Source organism: Podarcis cretensis, assembly GCF_951804945.1.
Source record: "Podarcis cretensis genome assembly, chromosome: 10".
In the NCBI taxonomy this organism is placed as follows: Eukaryota; Metazoa; Chordata; class Lepidosauria; order Squamata; family Lacertidae; genus Podarcis; species Podarcis cretensis.
In genome coordinates this window covers 19,674,534-19,697,865 of record NC_137179.1, presented here as the reverse complement: position 1 = coordinate 19,697,865, position 23,332 = coordinate 19,674,534, and the positions used below count along the sequence as shown (strand labels likewise).

The 23,332-nt window shown below is 44.2% G+C and overlaps 1 protein-coding gene and 1 long non-coding RNA gene across 2 annotated transcripts in view; one reads left to right on the top strand and one right to left on the bottom strand.

The window, feature by feature from the left end:
- Positions 1-23,332, bottom strand: part of LOC307225020 (sodium- and chloride-dependent betaine transporter-like) — a 54,973-nt gene that overhangs the window by 21,141 nt on the left and 10,500 nt on the right. Inside the window, exons 4-12 of the mRNA XM_079992652.1 lie at positions 21,177-21,317; positions 15,005-15,092; positions 14,335-14,467; positions 11,984-12,118; positions 8,216-8,319; positions 7,025-7,149; positions 5,644-5,756; positions 4,785-4,922; positions 2,460-2,562 (exon numbers count right to left, since the gene is read on the bottom strand). Of these exons, the coding sequence (XP_079848778.1) occupies positions 2,460-2,562; positions 4,785-4,922; positions 5,644-5,756; positions 7,025-7,149; positions 8,216-8,319; positions 11,984-12,118; positions 14,335-14,467; positions 15,005-15,092; positions 21,177-21,317 (1,080 nt within the window). The remainder of the gene's footprint in view (positions 1-2,459; positions 2,563-4,784; positions 4,923-5,643; positions 5,757-7,024; positions 7,150-8,215; positions 8,320-11,983; positions 12,119-14,334; positions 14,468-15,004; positions 15,093-21,176; positions 21,318-23,332) is intronic.
- Positions 12,126-12,795, top strand: LOC307225383. The gene is made up of 2 exons (XR_013842957.1): positions 12,126-12,303; positions 12,645-12,795. It is a non-coding gene; the product is annotated as an uncharacterized lncRNA (long non-coding RNA).

Sequence of the window (23,332 nt, the reverse complement as noted above, 5' to 3'; positions counted from 1 at the left end):
TGCAGAGAAAAGCTGAGGGAATTGCATATTACCCTAATCTTAATGTGATCTTGCAAGTTTGCAACTGGGTAAGATCCGAAGGGGGTGGGAATATCCCATTTCACAGCTTGCACTCTTTGCCACACCAATTCTGCCTATCCGAATTTGTCTGTGTGCTTGTACAAGAAAGATACATTTATTGGAAATTATTAGAGACAGGCCATGGATTCATTTCAAGGCCACACAGAAAATTGCCCTGAGCATTCTTTCACCCAGTGCCAAACCTGGTTATCTAAGATTCCAACAGCTTAAACCCGAATTCTTCTCCAGCAGGAGAAGATCTCTTTCTGAACAAGTAATCTTGGGGTCATATACACTGGTGCTGTTCAGAAAATGCTCCCTGGGCTGTGTTATTATTCCAATCTTTTTAAAACATGCATGGTGTGTGAGAGAGAGAAAGAGAGGGAGGGAGGGAGGGAGGGAGGGAGGGAGGGAGGGAGGGAGGGAGAGAAGACTCCCATCTAGACTTACTTTTGGCAACTGCAACAGCCACCAAAAGTTGGCTGGAAGTGGCATACTCCTTTCACAGAAATAAAGCCATATGCAGGAAATCCTCAAATCTTTGTCACGACGTCTGCTTGACAGGCAGGGGGAAAGCTGCCAGGCTATGTGGGTGGCAGCATCATGGCTGCCAACAGGCAAGTCTGAAACATGTGTCGTTATTTACGATGTTTGCTGTAAACCTTTGCAGCATAAGCAAAGCAGATCTGTGCTGCCAAACTACATATCCTCAGGTGGAGAGAGGGCAAGAGGAGCAACAATCCCTGGGCACAAGTTGCCCGTTTACCTACATGGTATTTCATGCCAACATAGAGTGAGGTTTTGGGATGGGGGAGGAAAGAGATTTAGAACGGAGTGCATATAATTAGGCATGTGAGCTTGCACAAAGGAAGGCAGGGGAGCCTTCCTAAGCCTTTCCAGAAATAGCGTTCTGTCACCAAAAGAACTATAAGTCCAGTATACCTGAAGGAGCATCTCCAACCCCATCATTCTGCCTGGACACCAAGGTCCAGTGCCGAGGGCCTTCTGACAATTCCCCCGCTGCGAGAAGCCAAGTTACAGGGTACCAGACAGAGGGTCTTCTCAGTAGTGGCACCCGCCCTGTGGAACGCCCTCCCACCAGATGTCAAAGAGAAAAACAACCACCAGACTTTTAGAAGACACCTGAAGGCAGCCCTGTTTAGGGAAGCTTTTAATGTTTAATAGGTTATTGTATTTTAATATTCTGTTGGAAGCCATCCAGAGTGGCTGGGGAGGCCCAACCAGATGGGCGCGGTATAAATAATAAATTATTATTATTATTATTATTATTATTATTATTATTATTATTATTTGTCTTCCAACAAGTCCCTCGTTTGCAGAAGGAGTTGCTGGGATGTCAACACTGGGATAGTTCAGGATGGGCAACTGGCATAACAAGAGAGTACACCAGTCAAATATTGAAATTAACCAGCAGGAAAAGCAAATAAACCTATTTTAGATGTACACCTAAATATGTCACACGAATGAGATAGATAAGCATGTGTTGAGAAATACAGTTGTCATGCAGGTCAAGAATGTGATAACTACCCGCCCTGAGGGGCACACCTTGGGATTGGGGTGTGGGAGCAGCAACTGGGGGAAAGAAAGACGTAACATCTTACAAGGACTGGAAGAAACACCATGGACAGAATAACCTCCAGACACACTGGAAGAACAAGGATATAGTTTGAGTTCCTCACTTGTAGCTTTAGAAATCATTTAATGTGTCAACACAAACCAAAGTTATTAATATTGCAGTTGTTGTATAAAGGATTATTATTATGACTGGAAGGTTATGGAAATTAATAAAACTTTGGAATGCAGAAATAATCAAGCCATCAGTTCTAGCATGCAGGGGCCACTTTATCTAAAATATATAATTCGTTACTTGAACAATTGGTATTAATAATTGCATTATAAATTGGTATTGTTATAATGAGGCTATTATTGGATTGTAATTGAAAACTAATAAAAAATATTTATTTTTTTTTTAAAGGGAAAGCAGGTTTGCTCTCTTCCTGGCATGGACAGCTCAGGAGACAGACTCAGCCTTGAACCCTGTTCTCTGCTGCTGAGCTGTTTCCTGCTAATTGGCAGAAGAGAGATCAGGAGAAGAGCAAGTTTAAACTTCCCCCTCCTCTCTCCCTGCTGATTGGAGGGAAAGATCCTTGCAGTAGAGAAGGAGGGCCCTTTTCAGATGCTGTTATCACTAAGACATGAATTTTTGTGCACATTTCAGGGTTGGAAGCGTGTATTGCAAAATTCAGCGAAGTGTGATTTTCAAAGGACAGTTGCATCTCAATTCACACATCATTTCAGGAAGTGCAAATTGTGGATATATATGCCTTAAAATGTGAACCCGAACCAAATTTCTCCCCAATCTCAGAACTTCTACATACCATAAACCCATCCAATGCAGACGACTTCAAAGATAGCGAGGAAAAGCAGGCATGTCCCACTGGCTGCGTAATAATCAAACAGCTGGAAGATGTACATTCCACCCTGCAAGAGGCACAAAGGGGAAAAGGAAGACCATTTGCAAACAACTAGAGCAAAATGGCTGAAGAAGCCAACAAACTGGTGAGCTATATTGTTGTTGTTTAGTCGGTTAGTCGTGTCCGACTCTTCATGACCCCATGGACCAGAGCATGCCAGGCACTCCTGTCTTCCACTGCCTCCCGCAGTTTAATCAAACTCATGCTGGTAGCTTCTAGAACACTGTCCAACCATCTCGTCCTCTGTCGTCCCCTTCTCCTTGTGCCCTCCATCTTTCCCAACAATAGGGTCTTTTCCAGGGAGTCTTCTCTTCTCATGAGGTGGCCAAAATATTGGAGCCTCAGCTTCACTGTCCTTCCAGTGAGCACTCAGGGCTGATTTCCTTAAGAATTGATAGGTTTGATCTTATTGCAGTCCATGGGACTCTCAAGAGTCTCCTCCAGCACCATAATTCAAAGCATCAATTCTTCGGCGATCAGCCTTCTTTATGGTCCAGCTCTCACTTCCATACATTTATTGGAAAACCATAGCTTTTACTATACGGACCTTTGTTGGCAAGGTGATGTCTCTACTTTTTAAGATGCTGTCTAGGTTTGTCATTGCTTTTCTCCCAAGAAGCAGGCGTCTTTTAATTTCGTGGCTGCTGTCACCTATATTAGTATGGTGTTAAGAAGCACAGAAGAACTCACCTTGCTATTAAAAAAAATCTGTCAAGCAAACCCACCTAAATGCCTCCTCACTGTGGCAGGGTGTTGTCAAAATGCCTTGCAGCAGGGATCTGTAGCCCTTCAGATGTTGGTGGACTCCAGCTCCCATCAGCCCCAGCCCACATGGCCGGTGCTTAAGGATGCTGGGAGTTGTAGTCCAGCAACAATTGGAGAGCACCAGGTTCTCCCTTCCTGGATTACAGGTCTTAGTGAAAGAGGATCACAGTCCTTCTCATTCCCTACATTCCACAGAATGCCTACACATTTTTGCAATTCCACAAGGCGGAGGGACTTGATGTTGTGCACATCCACCTGTAAAATAGAATGATTCATGAGCCTCTGGGGCAAGTTCCCAATACTCCATGGAATAGGGGCCTGAAAGAGGAAATGGAACGAGACTCCTACGCTCTTCTGCTGCTGAGAACACGCCTGACCTTTGGTGCTAGCTTTGGGTTCCTTGCACAGATGGTACATGTATGTTCTCTAAGGTGGGCCATTTAAGGGCTTGATGCAAAGAAGAAGAAGAAGAAGAAGAAGAAGAAGAAGAAGAAGAAGAAGAAGAAGAAGAAGAAGAAGAGTTTGGATTTGATATCCTGCTTTATCACTATCCGAAGGAGTCTCAAAGCGGCTAACATTCTCCTTTCCCTTCCTCCCCCACAACAAACAGACTCTGAATCCTCACATAGTACAGATGTGCCTCATATTCTCCATCATTTCACAGTGGAAATGGGGACACTTGCCTCTGGGGTCCCTTGTGTGACACCCATTGGCATCAAAGCACTCTCAAACCTTCACCAAGGCCCCCAGCCTCTCCTCTCACAATGAATGGAGACTTTGGGGGCTTTTTTGATTGCTTGCCTGGGTGGAGGATGGGTTTGCGTGAAGAAACCAATAACTTCTGTGTGGCTGGATATGTAGCCTAATGTACAAAGATAAAAATCGTATTTGTTGTTCCACCCACTTTTGCCTCCAGAAGATGACCTTTGAAGGAACACAGCTCTCAGACTGAAAATAGTTCTCCACCCCTGGTTCAAAAGGCACCCCAGAGACAAAACCAGGAGGAAAAGAGGGGTAGTGATTTATTTGGGTCAGGCACCAAAAGACATGGACTGTCACTGGGGGAAAGGATATGTACAGTCATACCTTGGATCTCAAATGCCTTGGCTCCCAAACAAATCGGCTCCTGAACAATCAAAACCATGAGTGTTCCAGTTTTTGAATCATTTTTGGAAGCTTCCACGACTTCCAATTGGCTGCAGGAGCTTCCTGCAGCCAATCAGAAGCCACGCTTCAGTTTTTGAACATTTTGGAAGTCAACCAGACTCCCGAAACACATCCCGTTTGACTTCCAAAGTACAACTGTATAGCATATGGAAATGCAAATTGCATTGCAGCTTCTTCTAACCATTTATGTGAGCTTAGAGTGCTGGATAATAATGATTGTATGCCATTGTGTGGTTGATAGGGCAGATGTTATTTCCAAACGCCTCTTCTGCCCTCCCACTGAGCTCTGCTTCTCACCTCAGTGAGAAGTAGCAAGCCAATCAAGTAGCAGATCACTGCAATGCCCAGGATCAGCATCTCCCGACGTCCTTTCTTACGGAAGATGTCCGGGAACAAGTCAACAATGGCTGTCACCAAGCTCTCGACACAGACAAACTATGGAAGAAATAGTCGTATCAGGAAATACCACGTTCCAGAGCTCCCCTTCCTCGGTCCTCCCTCTCCTCCAATTTCCTTGTCAGTGTTCACTCTTAGCCAGGAATAGGCAAACTCCGACCCTCCAGATGTTTGGTACTACAATTCCCGTCTTCCCTAGCTTAACAGGACCAGTGGTCAGGGATGATGGGAATTGTAGTCCCAAACATCTGGAGTGCCAGAGTTTGCCCATGCCTGCTCTTAGTCATAACTTCTTGTAGCCATAACCCAGTCACGCACATCTCCCAGCACATGCACCTTCATTACCTGTCTTTAGGCTCCAGGCAAAAACATTCTCTATAACCTGGCCTTTGGCTGATTAACATTCTATGGCCTTTTAAATGTGTTTGTGAGAGGGGGTTATTGGTGGTGGTTTGTTTTGTTTTATTATGTATTATGTATTTTTATGTTGTGAACTTCCCTGTGCTCTTTGGATGAAGGGAAGTATAAAAATTTAATTAATTAATCAGTTAATTAATTAATTAATTAATAATGCACATCTGATGCAGGTCGAAGTGACAGCTTCCCACATCTTTTCACCAATCTATACAACAAATTAATGCTTATCATTTATTCGTGTCACTCCTTTTTTCCAGATACCATTTAGTAGGTTTCCCCCCTGCAATACTATCACAGACATACCACCCCCAAACTCAGGAAAATGATAAATATTTTTCCATACTTGACTGTCCAGTCCCAAGAAGATCAGCATAAGGAAGAACAAGCAGGCCCAGATCTGAGACACAGGCATCATGGTGACAGCTTTTGGGTAGGCGATAAATGCTAATCCAGGACCTACCAATTGAGCAGAAACAGGTGAACTGATGTTTCACTAACCCAATAGATAAACTGGGTTGATATAGACACATCTACATCTATCATGAGGTGTCTTTCCATGTACAACAAGGTGGAGGGAAAGGGCCAGATTCAACTACCCCATTCAGCTGTCAGAAGTTGGTGCAAGGACTTCCACTAGCAGAACAGGACTTTCCGCTCCCTCCCCTCATTCACCCCGTGCATCCCCCAAATCTGCTCTGGAGGATTTGGCAAAATCCCAGAACAGTGAACAGGTGGGAGGAAAGGAAAGATTCTTCCATCAGACAAGCATATAATGGTTGTGCTGATAGAACAATTTCCTTCGCGCTACACAGAATTCCACCCAAACAGTTGCATCAAACCAAGTCATACTCATAGTAGACCTATTCACACCCATGGACTCAAGTTAGTCAAGGGCATTTTTTTTAACCTCCTTTCGTGTCTTAGTGGGACCTACAACAAAAGCTTCCATGTTCTGGGATCCCATCCACTCAATTCTGGCCCTCTCATTCCCAACAGTCAGTCTGGATTCCACACCTTCTAAACATGCTCAGTCCATCCCATCAGGGTGGGGGTCTATTATTCCTCCCCACATCTATTTTACCTTCATAACAACCCCACCAAGTAGGTTAGGTTTAGAGCTTCCTGGTTGAGTGGGGTCTTCCCATTGTCTCGATGGTCTCAGTCAGTGGATTTAACTAGCTTTCATAATGATCCATAACTGAGCCACTATATGAAAAGCCAGGTATTGCACAATAATACAGAATGGATCACATGTTCTAGGAATTTTTGCCGGGTGTGAATGCAGTCTTGGCTCTGAGAAGTGGCATGAAGATATGCATTATTCCACTCTGTTTATGTCCTGATATGTAATGTCAGCTGGTTCTGGCCAAAGAACAAACTCAGAACATCAACAGTTTTAGAGGCAATAAAAAATGTTTTCCACCCGTAGTCCTGATAACTTTTCTGCATCTCTTCAGGCTTGGGAAGTGCCATAGCTCAGTGGTAGAACATCTGCTTTGCATGCAAAAGGTCCTGGGTTCAAACCCCAGTATTTCAAGGTAGGGTTGGGAATGCCCCCTGCCTGAAGCCCTGGAGAGCCACTGCTGGTCATTGTGGACAATACTGAGCTAGATGGACCAGTGGGCTCAGTATATGGCAGCTTCCTGTTCATAGTTCCATTCTTAAAACCCCAACCCATGCTTTATATTTCACCAGTCTCTTTGTTGCAGTCCCTGCATGCTCACCTGATTCAGCCACATATGAGACGGGCACACCCTGCTCATGCGCCATGAAGCCCAACACAGAGAAGATGGCAAAGCCAGCCACAAAACTGGTGGCACTATTCAGGAAGCAGAGCATAAAGCAATCCCTGCCCGGGGGAAAATGAAGGTGAGTGGGTTACAACTGGAGGATGCACCTGTCCTTTGCACCCCCAGGCTGGAGGTGGGGCTTGTGCATTAAATTAAATTAAAGCTCCCCCTCCACCTTTTATCCCAGAATTTGAGCACCGGACCTAGCAGAGCAAACATTTTGCAAGGCAGAAGATCTTACATTCAAGTCCTCACATCTCGTGATAGGTCTCCAAGAGACCTTTGCTGAGGAGCGTGGAGTATGGTTCCTAGTCTCGTCATAGTCAACAGTGTGATGACTTCATGTATGGCGGGGGTGTGGGGGGGTGGGGGTGTGTGTGCGTGCGTGCGTGCGCACACACTCACACACACACGCACACAGGCCATCAGTCCAAAAAAACCCACACCCCAAAAGCAACCATTAAATCATTGTTAGCTGGATGTCCTCACAAAATTAATCCAGGTCATTACTTTATTCACATTACTTATAAAGAGCCTTTGTAGTCTGGCCTTCACCTCAGTGGTTCCCAGAGCTTAGTACAAAACGAAGAAGGTATAAAATCATATAAGGCATATAAAATCATATAATAAATCATCAATAAACAATAAGAGCAGCTAAAATAACAGAACAGGCTAACCTACTATCAACTAAATGATAACCACTGCTAATGCAGAGGCAAAGAGACAAGCCTTTAATTGGCACAAAAATTATATGTGTACTGGTACCAAGTGAACTTTTATGGGGAGGGTATTCTCCAAGTGGCAGACGAGTCTCACTGTGAATGAGATTGGCTGAATCATGATAAGCATATATAAGCGATGAAATAATTTGGACAACTCAAAAGGAAGCATCATGAGTAGAGGAAAATCCATGTCCAAAACCTTAGTGGGGCGGAAAATTCTACTCCAGTCATGGAATTTGGAACTGCTTGCTGCAGAATCCCAAGAGAGTCTAATCACAGTGAAGCACAGCTGAGTAGGGTTGCAATATTCCCCAAAGTGAAAATCTGGACAAAGTTTTTGACTTTTTTGTTTGTTTACTTTTTGTCAAAGTAGCTGAGATTTTTTGGGGGAACATCTCCTTACCTGTAGCAATTGTTGTTGTACTTGTTGTAGCTGCCCAAAGCTATGAGGCACCCCTGGCAGATGGCATAAGAGAAGAAGATCTGAGTGCCTGCATCCATCCATACCTAGAGCAAAGCAAAGGGGAATCATGTCTAGATTCGGAAAGCAAACAATCACAGTCTGGCAGACAGGGCATCGTTTGAGATGCCAGGCACAAATCCTGCATCTGAGTCAACTGCCGTGTTTAGGTGATGTCTTTTATGCCCATGTGACAGTTGCTGCTTTGGCAACCGAGTAGGAGAAGCCCTATTAGCTTTATTGTGTTAGATGTGCATTCTTGACCTTTGTAATGTTTTGTTTTGAAATCTTTAAGATAATATTTCAGTTTCTTGCTTATTACACTGCTTTGAATGCACACTTTATATCCAACTTTCTTTGGTGATGTTTTATTCTGGGATGTTTTATTTGATGGTTTAAGGTTTCTTTAAAAAAAACAACAACATATAAAGCGGTATATAAATGAGATGACTAAAGATGAAGATGCAGCACCTGTCATTTCCATCATGCTATACATTTAGCTGAGCATAGGGACAGAGGAATCTCTCAACTTCAATTTCTCTCACTTTGTTCTCTTCCCTACTTTATGCTTCGTTTACTCCATTTCTGCATTTGCACATTTTCCTACGAAACATTCACAAGAAAATTCATGCACATTTGTGTGCAGAATTCTCCTAATATGTGGGGTTTTTTTGTATACAATTTTGCACAATATATGCATTTCTGGAAATTTCCTCCTCTAATGCAATGTAGTGTGTATGTGTGCTTTATTTTCATTAATATATGTACTTTAGGGCACACTTTGGGGTTGAGAACAGTATTGCAAACTTCAGGGAAGTGAAAAATTCACTGTTTTTCATATACAGTGGTATCTTGGTTCTCGGACTTAATCCGTTCCGGGAGTCCGTTCGACTCCCGAAACTGTTCAAAAACCAAGGCACAGCTTCCAATTGGCTGCAGGAGCTTCCTGTACTCAAGCGGAAGCTGCGTCGGACTTTCAGCTTCCGAAAATCATTCATAAACCAGAACACTTACTTCCAGGTTTGCGACATTTGAGAGCCGATTTGTTCAACAACTAAGCAGTTCGAGAAATGTGAGTTATATAAAGGTAAAGGTAAAGGTAAAGGTAAAGGTAAAGGTAAAGGTAAAGGTAAAGGTAAAGGTAAAGGTAAAGGTAAAGGAACCCCTGACCATTAGGTCCAGTCGTGACCGACTCTGGGGTTGCGGCGCTCATCTCGCTTTATTGGCCAAGGGAGCCGGTGTACAGCTTCCAGGTCATGTGACCAGCATGACTAAGCCGCTTCTGGCAAACCAGAGCAGTGCACGGAAACGCCGTTTACCTTCCCGCTGGAGCGGTACCTATTTATCTACTTGCACTTTGACATGCTTTCGAACTGCTAGGTTGGCAGGAGCAGGGACCGAGCAACGGGAACTCACCCCGTCGCAGGGATTTGAACCGCCAACCTTCTGATCGGCAAGTCCTAGGCTCTGTGGTTTAATCCACAGCGCCACCCGCGTCCCATGAGTTATATAGGTTGGTACTAAAATGCAAACCCTTGAGTCTTGAAAGGGTTGGTCCCCCATATTCTGTCTCATTCATTTCCACTTGGCCTAGGAGGGCAGGGCCCTAAATGATGCCAGCTGCAGTCTGTTTCTACGAAATGTTTTGCGTTGCTGGCTAATAATTGCTACAATTGCTAATACTACCATATTTATGAAGCATGTCTGATATATTTATGTTTTAGTTGTGCCCATTTACTGATTTGTTGACTGCTTGGCTTCGAGCATTATTTGGTTGCTTGTGCTCTCCGTTCATTTCTTGGCTGCTGAAACTATTTGTTTAATCTGCTTTCTGGGTTGCATTTTCAGCTTGCCTTGGTTTTATTATTGTTTATTTTCTATTGCTAAAGATATAAGTTAACAGCAGTGGCATGTGGGGTCGGGTGGACCTGCCTGCCCAACGTTGGCAATGCGACTGATTATCTGCTTGGGATCATGTGGTCATGTGGTCATGTGATCATGGTGCCAACAGAGCTACAGACAATTCTCACACCATCACCACCCAACATGTAAGCAATGTATGGGTAGCCCGTGTGATCAAAAAGCATGGTAGAAATGTCTTTAGAAACAACGGACACAAAACACCCTCTTTAAAAAAAATAAATGGCAATGGGGCATAAACCTGTAGCAGAAATGGATAGCCCGTCACTAGTTTCATATTCAGAGTAGCCACATGTACTGTACAGTGGTACCTCGGGTTAAGAACTTAATTTGTTTTGGAGGTCCGTTCTTAACCAGAAACTGTTCTTAACCTGAGGTACCACTTTAGCTGATGGGGCCTTCTGCTGCTGCGCCGCCGCCGCCGCGCGATTTCTATTCTCATCCTGAGGCAAAGTTCTTAACCCGAGGTATTCTTTCTGGGTTAGCAGAGTCTGTAACCTGAAGCATCTGTAACCTGAAGCGTCTGTAACCCGAGGTACCACTGTACAGTGATTTTTTTGGTAAAAAATAATGAGATGCCAGTGCTCATATCTTGATCAAAGTGCTATGGGTACCTGCAGAGTAAAAGGCTACAAAAGTAGATGGTACTCTGTACCAGCAGGTATAATCACAAAGAAGCATTGCATCTGTGAACCACCAAAATAGAGGAAATCCATCCCCCCCCCCCAAAAAAAATAGTAGTGCAGAAGAATTTCATAATATTTGCATAATATTTGCAGGTCCTACTCAGAGTAGAACCATTGAAATCAATTGCCCTGACTCATTTAGGTGCATTTATTTCAGTGGGTCTACACTGAGTAGGACTTAGTTGATCACAACCCAATTACTATAATTTCAATAGCAATGCAACACATCTCACTACAGTGAGAAGATGGCGACCTCTATGCCTGCTCAGTCTGAATGTTATCTTTAAACCAGTCTTGGACCCAACAGCCTATCAAATAGAGGACTGTCCACTGTAAAAAAAAAAAATAAAGCACCCAGCTACCCTGTTCATAATTGTTGAACCACAAACTATGCAGAAATAGTTCCCATATTTCTAATATTCCTGACTGCTTGCAGTTGAGATGATAACTATGTGATTTTTCAGGGGTTTTTCTTTGGCTAGAAACTCTGGCCTCTCTGGGGAAATTCTGACGTTATCCATGAGAAACTCAAGCCAGATCCCAGTAAATTAGAAGAGACATTATCTTTCTCTTTCTTAATCATTTTCACTTAGGGCTCGGTGAAGCCATCTGTCAGGTATTGAATATTTAATAGGAGCGGCCGCATTTGCTGTGCCTTAAGTGCCAATGGCCTAACATATCCATATTTTAAAATATTCTGGCAAACAGCAGTCCTCGTGCTAGAGTAAACTTCTGCTGCCCTTTAGAAAGGGCTGTTGCCTTTAAGGTGGAATGCTAAAAACTGCTTTAGAGGGAGCAAGGTTGCCCTATGTGACCTAAATATTTTTGTCCATGAGGATTCTTTTTTTAAAATAAAAATAAATCCAAACTGATGCAGAAATATGAACTTAAGATCAGAAAAAATGAGAGAAACTGGCAGATTTCCCCATCCTCTTTAATATGTAATCTTTTATGTTTGCATGGATATTTTATTCTACTGGTTTAATCTGGTGTCATGTTCTTAGATCTTTGGTTCTTTAGGTAAGTATGGAGGAGAAAAATCAGATCTTGTGGTTTCTAGCCACCAAATTCAAGCCCATCAGATCAGAATCAGCCATAAACTCACCTGGGGATCTGCTAGCCTTGAAATGTCTGGCTTCAAATAGAACAGAATCCCTTCGGTTGCACCAGGAAGAGTGACCCCTCGAACCAGCAGAACAATCAGCATCAGGTAAGGAAATGTGGCAGTGAAGTAGACCACCTGCAGGCAAGCAGAATGAAGATGTAGAGACAAAGTCCTCCTGAACTTAGGACTGTGATCGGGGTTAGAGAAGGAAGGTAATATGAGAACAACATTGTAGAAAAGTGGAGCTTATTTACGACATACTGGAATACTAAGATCCAAGAGACAATCAACCCATGCAGGGGGAATATAGAAATAATAAGGTTAGTAAAGGTAAAGGGACCACTGACCAGTTGTGGCCGACTCTGGGGTTGCGGCGCTCATCTCGCTTTATTGGCTGAGGGAGCCAGCGTACAGCTTCCAGGTCATGTGGCTAGCGTGACTGAGCCACTTCTGGTGAACCAGAGCAGCACGCGGAAACGTCGTTTACCTTCCCGCCGGAGTGGTACCTGTTTATCTACTTGCACTTTGTGCTTTTGAACTGCTAGGTGGGCAGGAGCAGGGACCAAGCAATGGGAGCTCACCCCATCACGGGGATTCGAACCACTGACCTTCTGATCGGCAAGTCCTAGGCTCTGTGGTGCCACCCGCGTCCCTTAATAAGGTTAGTACTAGGTACTTAAACATACATAACCCTGAAGGAAGGTATGACGGTTACAGTAATATTATGGGAATATTATAACAATGAAACAATTCATTGGGCGTTTTAAAGGTGCTAAAAACAGATTATTTTATCCTGGGCTGAGCAAAAACTTTTTTTTTTAAGAACTATTGTTGCTGCTGTTAAAAGCAGGTAACATTTAGGGACATCTCATTGGCAGTCAGAACTGCCAATCAAGCAAAGTAACTATGTTCACATATCACGCTAAGCCAAGCCATGGTTTAGTGTGAATGTGCATCTGAATCTGAAGAAGGTGGCTGCTTTGCTTTTCCTCAGTCATTCAGCTGCATTGCTTCACTGCACTGCATTGCATTAATCACAGCTCATGGTTTCAGATTACAAGACATAATCCATCAGACAAACCTTGGTTAGTCTAGAGAGAGCTAAATCACAAGCCTGGGTTCAGACAAAACTCTAAACCAACCCATGGCTTAGCTCAGCTCTGTAGCAGAACCACCAGGCAGAAGCAAAGCACCTGCCATCTCCTCTTCCCAGAGCCCACACATTTGCACTAAACCATGGCTTAGCTCAACATGTGAACTAATATTATGTGTGAAATTACCCAGCATCCTTGGGTGACACAGCACTGCGCATTTCCCTGCCTCCAACATGAGCATGCTGTGAGCCAAGGATGCTGGAATGCACCTTGCCATAACATCACCACACATGGTAGGTGATGCTACCTGAAATTGACCCTCGGGTTTATCTTCGGCTGAACGGAGAGATGAAAGGAATCTGCGAGCTTGCCAAGGAGCTGATCGGGTCATTACTGAGTTATTTGCAGATCACTCTCCTTCCCAGGCTGAGAGGGAAAAAATGGCAAAAACAAGTTATTTATTGGGACAGTGTGATTTTTGCAGCTGCTGTTGAAGTTACAGAACAATCAAGCACAGGACGGAGCAATGGAGAACTTCTGAAACAACAATGGGATATTAGCTCCACCCAAGGCATGAAGGAGAACAACAACAACCGGGACAGAAAGAAACATCATGGACAGAGTAATTGCCACACACAGGAAGAACAAGGATATAGTTTGAATGCTTCACCTGTTGATTTATAAATCATTTAATGTGTCTATACGAATAGAAGTTGTTAATATTGCAGTTGTTGTATAAGGGATTGCTATTTTGACTGGAGTGCAATTGAAATTAATAAGATTTTGGAACGCTGAAATAAAGTAAATCATCAAACCATCAATTCTAGCATGGGGGGCTGCCTAAATTACATAATTTGGCATCTGAACCTTTGGTTTTAGTAATTGTATTATAATTTGGCATTGTTATAATGACATAGTTGGCAACTTTCCCCGTTTTTTAAGGTAAATTCCCTTATTCTGAACAGGATTCTCGCAAGAAAAGGGGGAAGTTGACAGCTATGTATAATGAGGCTGTTATTGGATTATTGTAATTGAAAACTAATAAAAAAATATTGGAGAGAGAGAGAGAAGGAGAGAGAGGAAGGAAGGAAGGAAGGAAGGAAGGAAGGAAGGAAGGAAGGAAGGAAGGAAGGAAGGAAGGAAGGAAGGAACCCTTGGGTCTCCTCCCTCTTCCTTTCTGCTCCTTCTTTGACACAGGGAACCTGACAGATCAGATCAATATATTTTAGGAAATGACAAGCACACGGTTGCTCCTACTTTGCCAGTGGACTTGACTCCTTTCCAGATGCAGAAGTAGCAGATGATCCAGGCCAGCAGGAGACAGAGAGCCAGTTCCCACCTCACGGTGCCCAGATTATGTATCCCATCCGTTATTCCCAAAACTCTCCTCCTGCCAGTGCGGATTAAAAGACGAGATACAGGGTGATGTTCCAAGCCTGACATTTCACTATTAGCCAACTCCAGCCCCTTCCTGATTATTTTCACTTAGACCCCCATATAGTCGGTTTCCTTTAGAACCCATCACTTACAGTGCCAATGCTAAACGACTTTCCTTCATCTTCCTCCATTTGATCTTTGTAGTTGGTTTCAATTTATCTTATTATCTTGAGCAATGGCCATTGCCCTCTTTCCACAGACTTCCCCTCCCCGCTCATCACATTGCATGGTTTCCCCTCCTTTGGACAGTGGACATTTAGCCTTTCTATCTTGCACAGAACTTGAGGCGTACAAATGTTCACATCCTTGTCCCTGGCTTTTTTTCAGTGCCCCTCTCAATAAACGCATGAGGTTCCCCTATGCCTGGGTCTTCTGTGCATGCTCCTTGTAACTTCCTTTTGCTGGAACATTACAGAGGCCACATTCAAAAGTCTCCTGCATTTAAATTATATGGTGGGGGGAAATGAATCAGAAAAATTTGAATACATACTCCCAGAACTCAATGGCTGGAGAGGTGGCGTTAGCTGGCATGATATTGTCCTCCGAACTCGAGCTGTTCAAAAAGTCCACACAAAGAGCTGTGGGAAAGCGGAAAACGATTGGGTGAGAGTCTGCAGCGCTCCAACAGCATTCTGGCCTGACTTTGACTGGAACCCTTCCCTGCCCAGAGTTTCAGAAGGAAATGGCAGCTCCTTATTTATACAGAATCCAGATGTTTGTGGTATGCAGGTTATTACTGAGCAGCACAGAAACAAACTCCCGTTTCCTTCCTCCTCCCCCCCCCACACTCGCCTTCTGTCATCGCTTTGCATTCATCCAAGTCCACCCTCACTTACACATGGTGGGGAGGGGCTGCGAGAGAGAGAGAGAGAGAGAAGTTTATTGGTGAAATTCCTAGAGAGGGAAGTAAGTCACAGAGCATCTAGCAGTGGTGGCGATAGAAGCTAATTTTAAATGAGTAATGAAAGCCCCAAGAGAAAGAGCAGGAATTAGCAAATGTTAAACATAAAGCAACCATCATCATAATCATCATCATAATTTGGAAGGAAAGACATTCACAAGAAAACATCCTCACTTCTCGATCATTTGGAGAAGCAGGACTGAACCTTTCTTGCAGTGGTGCCATCAAGGCAAGACTGTGGGGCAGGTGTCAATACCGCCCCCTACACACACACACACACACACACACACACACACACACACACACACACTCATAGGGTGGGCTCTGTGTCTTACTTTAGAAAGGGCAGGTCTCTGTTTGAAGGAGCCCTCTCTCTACCTGAAGAGTTGTCCATGCTAAAGATGCAGAAGAACCACAAGAAGAGAGAGCAGTCAGGACTTTGACATTGCCCATCAACACTTAGTGCCTGGAGAGCAGACTGAGCAGCCGCCCAAGACACTTGGTCACTTTCTTTCCCAATATTGTGGGAAATTAATGCAGTGTGTGTGTGTGTGTGTGTGTGTGTGTGTGTGTGTGGTGGTACAAATCAGCACAGAGGACCATCACCTCTTTCTTTGTTGCCCTTGCCAGCCATTGTGTGCTGGTGTACACATCAAGATAGGAATACCAGCACCTTTCTTTTTAAAAAAAAAAATACCCCCAAAAGCATTGGGTGTGTTGTATTCATTTTTAAGTGACAGTGGTAATTTTAAAATTGCCTATATAACTCTAAAAAATCAAATATGGGCTCTCTTTTTTAGTAATGCTTCCAGGGTGGGATAAGAACTTCAGTGTACAGGAAAGTTTTTAATGTTTGATGTTTTGTCATGTTTTTAATATTTTGTTGGGAGCTGCCCAGAGTGGCTGGGGCAATCCTGTCAAATCGGTGGAATAATAATAATAATAATAATAGCCCTGCTGAGCCAAGCCAAAGTCCAGCCTAGTCCACCACCCGCTTCTCTCAGTGGCAAACCAGAAGCCCACGGAAAATCTGCAAAGAAGGTCCTGAGTTTCACATCACACTCTCCCCCCCTCCAATCCCAGCAACCGTTCAGATATTCAGAAGCATACTGCCTCCAACAGTAAAAGGTAAAGGTAAAGGACCCCTGGCCGGTTAAGTCCTGTCAAAGGCGACTATGAGGTTGTGGCACTCATCTCACTTTCAGGCCAAGGGAGCCGGTGTTTGTCCACAGGCAGCTTTCTGGGTTATGGGGCCAGCTTGACTAAACCACTTCTGGTACAACGGAACACCTTAACGGAAACCAGAGCGCCCGGAAATGCCATTTACCTTCCTGCCACAGCTGTACCTATTTATCTACTTGCACTGGTGTGCTTTAGAACTGCTAGGTTGGCAGGAGCTGGGACAGAGCAACGGGAGCTCACTCCATCATGGGGATTCAAACCGCCAACCTTCTGATCGGCAAGCCCAAGAGGCTCAGTGGTTTAGACTACAGTGCTGTGAGCATGAATGCAGCAGGGCTGGCTTACTCCATTTTAAAGTAAGTGACGTTTTACCCATGGCCATGTATAAAGAGATAATCTTCATCTGCTCCCCACCCGCCGGGAGGACCATAAAGAGTCTAAAATTAGCAAACTATGGGCAGATCCACACCACACATTTAAAGCAAGATTAAAGCACATGACTACCCTCCCTCAAAGAATTCTGGGAACTGTAGTTTCCCCTTCACAGAGATGCCATTCCCCAGCACCATTAAGAAACCACAGTTCCCGTTATTATTTGGGGGGCGTCATGCTATTCAGATGTGCACTGGATATGCTGTTAACTTGTGGCGTGGGTGCCCTACTTGGAAATTTGTGAAGGGAAGGCCACCTCCAGACTGGGAACAGGGATCAAAGCCTTAAGATGTCATTAAAAATTAAATGCCTGGTATGAGTAAAAGGAAAATGGTGGTTTGTAATGTGGATACGGGGACGCGGGTGGCGCTGTGGGTAAAACCACAGTGCCTAGGACTTGCCGATCGCATGGTCAGTGGTTCGAATCCCCGCAGCGGGGTGAGCTCCCATCTTTCTGTCCCAGCTCCTGCCCACCTAGCAGTTCGAAAGCACCCCTAAGTGCAAGTAGATAAATAGGTACCGCTTTATAGCGGGAAGGTAAATGGCGTTTCCGTGTGCTGCACTGGTGCTGGCTCGCCAGAGCAGCTTCGTCACGCTGGCCACGTGACCCGGAAGTGTCTCTGGACAGCGCTGGCCCCCGGCCTCTTAAGTGAGATGGGCACACAACCCTAGAGTCGGACATGACCGGCCCATACGGGCAGGGTACCTTTAATGTGGATACACTTGTTCCAGCCTGCAGAGAAAGAGGCAAAAGACTGTAACAGAAGGCAAGAGGCATTCAGAGGCCAGGTGGAACCTCTGGCCTTGCTTCTCCAGGGCCCTGTGGATTCTGAATAAAATGAAATAAAGCAAAGGCTGAGTGTACAAAGGTGCAGTTCACAGCCCCACTGCATGAGACTCTGGTCTCTTCAGCGACTTGAAAGAGAGAGGCAGGCAGGGGGGGTTGCAGTGTTTATTGCCATGTGAGGAGGTCAGTGGTACAACATTCTTATCCTTTCAGTCATGAGTTCAGAAGGTCATGTTCAGCTCACAGAAAGGCTGTCCACAAAGCCAGGAACCAGCCAGGCACACAAAGGCTTTAAGGGAAAAGAACTAGACTTTTTTTTTACTCAGAACAGAATTGACTACAACATATCTAAGGAGGAAAGCAAAGAGAAGAATATGCAGTGAGTATTTCCTCTCTCTTTTTTCCCCTACGCCCCCAAAAGCAAAACAAAACCAAATACCACTCTCTGGGAGTTGCACTCATGAGATTAAAACAGCCACAACCTTGTAAGGAACCTCACACAAGGGTTTTTCATTCCAAGACATCATGAGGTCTTTTTAAAATAAATAAAATAAAATAAAGGTACACCCCACATCTCTATCATCGTGATTGGGCTCAGAGAGAAAATAGGCAGTATCAAATCTTCTCAAAGACAAGACAAAGACGTATCACAAGCGCTAGGTTGCCTTGGTCCAGAGCCATCCCTAACCTTAGGCAGAGAATGATGGAGAAACCTCAGCCAACAGATTTGGGATAGCCTTTGAATTCTTCCAATAGTATCACCCACAACATCTGGGGTTCATTCACCTGCCCATCTAGGTCCTAACTCAGAACAGACCCATTGAAATTAATGGACCTAAGTTAGCAATGTACATTAATTTCCATAAGTCTGTTCTGAGTAGCATTGGATACAACCCAGTTTATGTTATCATCTGCCAATAATGTCCTACATAGGACTAAGCAGTCAGTCTACGCAAAAGAATAAATGGACACAAATGTCACATCAGAAGTGACAATATTCAAGGAACACGACAAGGTTGCCCTATATCCCCTTTGTTATTTATATCGGTCCTAGAAGTGCTCTTGAATATGATTAGAGGAGACCGGTTGGTGGAAGGTATCCAGGTCGGAGCGAAACAATACAAACTGAAAGCATTTGCAGATGACCTAGTTTTGACCCTACAGGAGCCAGAGCCCAGTACTAAAAGGGTATTACAACTGATTTATGAGTTTGGTCGAGTGGCAGGATTTAAACTTAATAAGCAAAAAACTAAGGTTTTGGAAAAAAATTTGACTTCTTCAGAATCAGAAAGATTTCAGAAAGAGACAGAATTAAATGTGGTTAAAAAAGTGAGATACCTAGGGGTAAATATAACAGCGAAGAACAGGAACTTATTTAAAGACAATTATGAAAAATGTTGGTCTGAAATTAAAAGGGATTTAGATGTTTGGTCAAGACTGAAACTTTCTTTGACAGGACGTATTGCTGCAATTAAGATGAATGTATTGCCAAAAATGTTATTTTTGTTTCAAACTTTGCAGATTGTGGACAAAATGGAGTGTTTTGGGAGGTGGCAGAGAGATATTTCAAGATTTGTCTGGCAGGGCAAAAAGCCCAGAATTAAGTTTAAGATATTAACTGACGCTAAAGAAAGAGGGGGATTTGCCCTGCCGGACTTAAAGTTGTATTATGAATCAGCAGCTTTCTGCTGGTTGAAAGACTGGCTACTTCTTGAGAACACTGATGTTTTAGATTTGGAAGGATTCAACAATGCGTTTGGGTGGCATGCATATCTATGGTATGACAAGGCTAAAATACATAAGAATTTTAAGAACCATGTTGTCAGAAAAGCCGTATTTAATGTCTGGTTGAAATATAAAGACTTATTGGAAAACAAGACCCCAAGGTGGTTATCACCAATGGAGGCTAAGGCTGTGAAAAAACTCAATATGGAGGCCAAATGGCCGAAATATTGGGAAATAATAGAAAAAGATGGAGATAACTGGAGGTTGCAGAGTATGGACAAAATAAAAGATAAAGTGCGAGATTGGCTACATTATGCTCAGATTAAAGAAGTTTTTAAGTTGGATAAAAAGGTAGGATTCCAGGTGGAAAAATCAAAGTTAGAAACTGAACTGTTAGAACCCAGCTCTAAGATACTTTCAAGAATGTATAATTTGCTGTTAAAATGGAATACACAGGATGAAACGGTCAAATCAGCCATGATAAAATGGGCACAGGACATAGGGTACAACATTATGTTTGCTGACTGGGAAAAGTTATGGACTACAGGTTTGAGATTTACGGCATGTAATGCCTTGAAAGAAAATATTATGAAAATGATATACAGGTGGTACATGACCCCAGTCAAGCTTGCAAAGATATACCATGTGTCTGATAATAAATGTTGGAAGTGTAAACAAGCTGAAAGAACATTCTTTCACCTCTGGTGGACTTGCCCTAGAGTGAAGGTTTTCTGGGAAATGATTTACAATGAACTGAAAAAGGTGTTTAAGTATACCTTCCCTAAGAAACCAGAGGCCTTTCTCTTGGGCATTGTTGGTCAGAGTGTGCAAAAGAAGGATCGAACCTTTTTTATGTACGCTACAACAGCAGCAAGGATACTCATCGCTAAAAGCTGGAAAACTCAAGAATTACCCACACTGGAAGAATGGCAGATGCAACTGATAGACTATATGGAATTGGCGGAGATGACGGGCAGAATCCGAGACCTGGGAGAAGAACTGGTGGAGGAAGACTGGAAGAAATTCAAGGACTATCTACAAAAATATTGTAAATTGTATGATTGTTAAGAAAGATGTAAGATTAGCAAAAGCATGGCTTCAACAAATTAGCTATAAAGAATATAAATTTAAATTCAGTTGGAAGATGAAAAGATAAATCTGGGATAAGTAATATTTTATGAGTAAGCTTCAATAAGTGTATGTTAAATCCCAAAATTTGAGATATTAAATATTGGAAAATTATATTATATGAATTAAATCAAGTTAATAATTTGCTGGTAAAACTTATGTTTAGAAAGCAGGAACAAGAGATGTGAGGAAGTCCAAAGTTGAGAATGAAATCTGGATAATGGAAAATATTATGTTATTATGTATGTTTTTTATTGGTTATACAAAATTTAATAAATATTATTATATAAAAAAAAGACAATATTCAAATGCCAATATTTTTTGCTACTTTAAATTGCCAATTGCTTATTATATTTTCACCAGCAAGGGGGTGAGAAAAAGGATTTCCATTTTTAATTTCGTCTGCCAACATATCTTGCGCCTGAACCTATATAGCAAAGTAAGAAGAACTACAGTTCCATTTCTTCAGAAAGCCAGGCAGGAGGTGGCATCTTGCCAGAGTCATACCTGTGTTCCAGGTATTACTGCAGCTGGCCCAGGGTAGAACAGCAGTGAAGGAGTTAAATAGGTAGAACAGGGCCCAAGCCAATATGATGATGTAGTAGACATTCAGGAACGATTCGATGACTTGGGAAGCATAGCCAATTCCTGAGGGGCAGAGAGAGATAAAGGTGATGGTTAAAAACAGACAAAAAAGGGCCACAATTTCCTGTCAAGCTGTGATTGAAAAAGACATATTTTTTCAGTTACTGATAGGACCAAACATAGTTCAGAGACTGGCCAGAAGCAGAGGTGGGGAAGCTGTGGGTCTCCAGATGTGACTGCCATCATCCCAGGCCGTGCTCACAGGGGCTGATGGGAACTGGAGTCCAGCAATGTCCAGAAGGTCACTAGTTCCCCAACTCTGGTCTGAAGGCAGGTGAGATCCACATGCCTGTGGAGGGCAGAACCATTGCTTCACAGTGGGCAGGGCAATGGATGCAAATTTCATATTTGTAGAGTCTTCTTCTTTGGCGATCACTCGTAGCCAGCGGCGTAGCGTGGGTTGTCAGCACCCGGGGCAAGGCAAATAATTTGCACCCCCTAACCCGGGGCAAGGCAAGTAATTTGCGCCCCCTAACCCCTAACCTGCCGTCGCTGCCAGCTCCTTCTTGCTGCTGCCTGGGCTGGGGTATTTACGGTAAGGTAGCCACGGCGGCAGCGGGGGCGGCAGGTCCGTGTCAGGTGATCTGAGGCGAGTTGCCGCTGGCGCTGCCGCCCAAACGACGCCGCTTGCCCGGAGGAGGAGGAGGGCAGAGAGGTGAGGAAAATGCAACATGGCCCAGCAGCTGCAGCTGCAGCAGCAGCGGCGGGGCTATGAGGAGGGGCTGCCTGGCGCGCCCTCCACGGCCCTGACGCGCAGGGACCGCGGCGAGTGCTGAGAGCCGCTGCCTGCCGGACGCCTTCAGCCCGGATGCGCGCACAGCTCGTCGGTTCCGCAAGACATGGGGCTCTGCTACAGCACCCGAGGCTCTTTGGCGACTCCGGAGGCGGTGAGCGCGCCCCCCCCAGATGTTGCGCCCGGTGCGGCCAGCCCCCCTGCACCCCCCACGCTACGCCCCTGCTCGTAGCCAAGTAGGATTGTATTTCCATAAACATGGTTTTGACATTGAGTCCGTAAGTGACTGTGGAGGCCAATTCTGGATCCACACACCCTTCCACAGTGGGGACATTAGTTCCCAGGCAGGAGTTGATCACGGTGTGGATTTGCCAAGTGTGCCTTCCTCTTAGCACGTTTCTCCCTTGCGTCCTGAGTTTGAGTGTCTTCAAAGCCCATTACACCTTTGGTAAAGGCTGTTCTCCAATTGGAGCGCTCGCAGGCCAGTGTTTCCCAGTTTTCGGTGTTTATACTACATTTTTAAAAACTGCCTTGAGACAGTCTTTAAACCTCTTTTGTTGACCACCAGCATTACGCTTTCCATTTTAAAGTCTGGAATAGAGTAGTTGCTTTAGAAGACGATAATCAGGCAACCGCACAACATGACCAGTCCAACGAAGTTGAAGAACCATTGCTTCAACAGTGGTGATTGTTGCTTCTTCCAGTACGCCAGTATTAGTTCGCCTGTCTTCCCAAGTGATGTGTAAATTTTCAGAGACAGTTCTCTCTCTTTCTCTCTCTCTCTCTCACACACACACCTCTATCCTCCATCCAGGCAAGCAATAAACATTACCAGAATTCAAGGACACATTCCAGGCAAGCAAAACCACTTGGGGGTGAAGCAATGGCCATGAAGGGTGTGGCCTGTGGAGAGTTCCTAGGGCCAGGCAGAGAGACCTGGAGGGCCACATTTGGCCCTTTGCATGAAGTTCCCCATCCCTGTTGTACAGGATCAGTTAGTACCTCTGCAGCGTAACTTGCAACTCCTAGCATAAACAACACCTTGCAGGAAATCACCTCACTCTTCAACTCCTCACTGCTGCTGCAGACAGGGAGCTCACGTTTTTATCTTAAACGCAGAAAGACTTGCAGACTTGTGGTTCCTTGTTGGCGCCACCGCTTCTTCCTCCTCTGAATATATGCCCTTTCACACCTGCTTTGGCAGGGGCTCCGCAGTTTTAAACTTGTTCTGCTTTTGGCTGCTTCTTTGCCACCACCTTTTGACTCTGTACTGAGAACCAGCTCT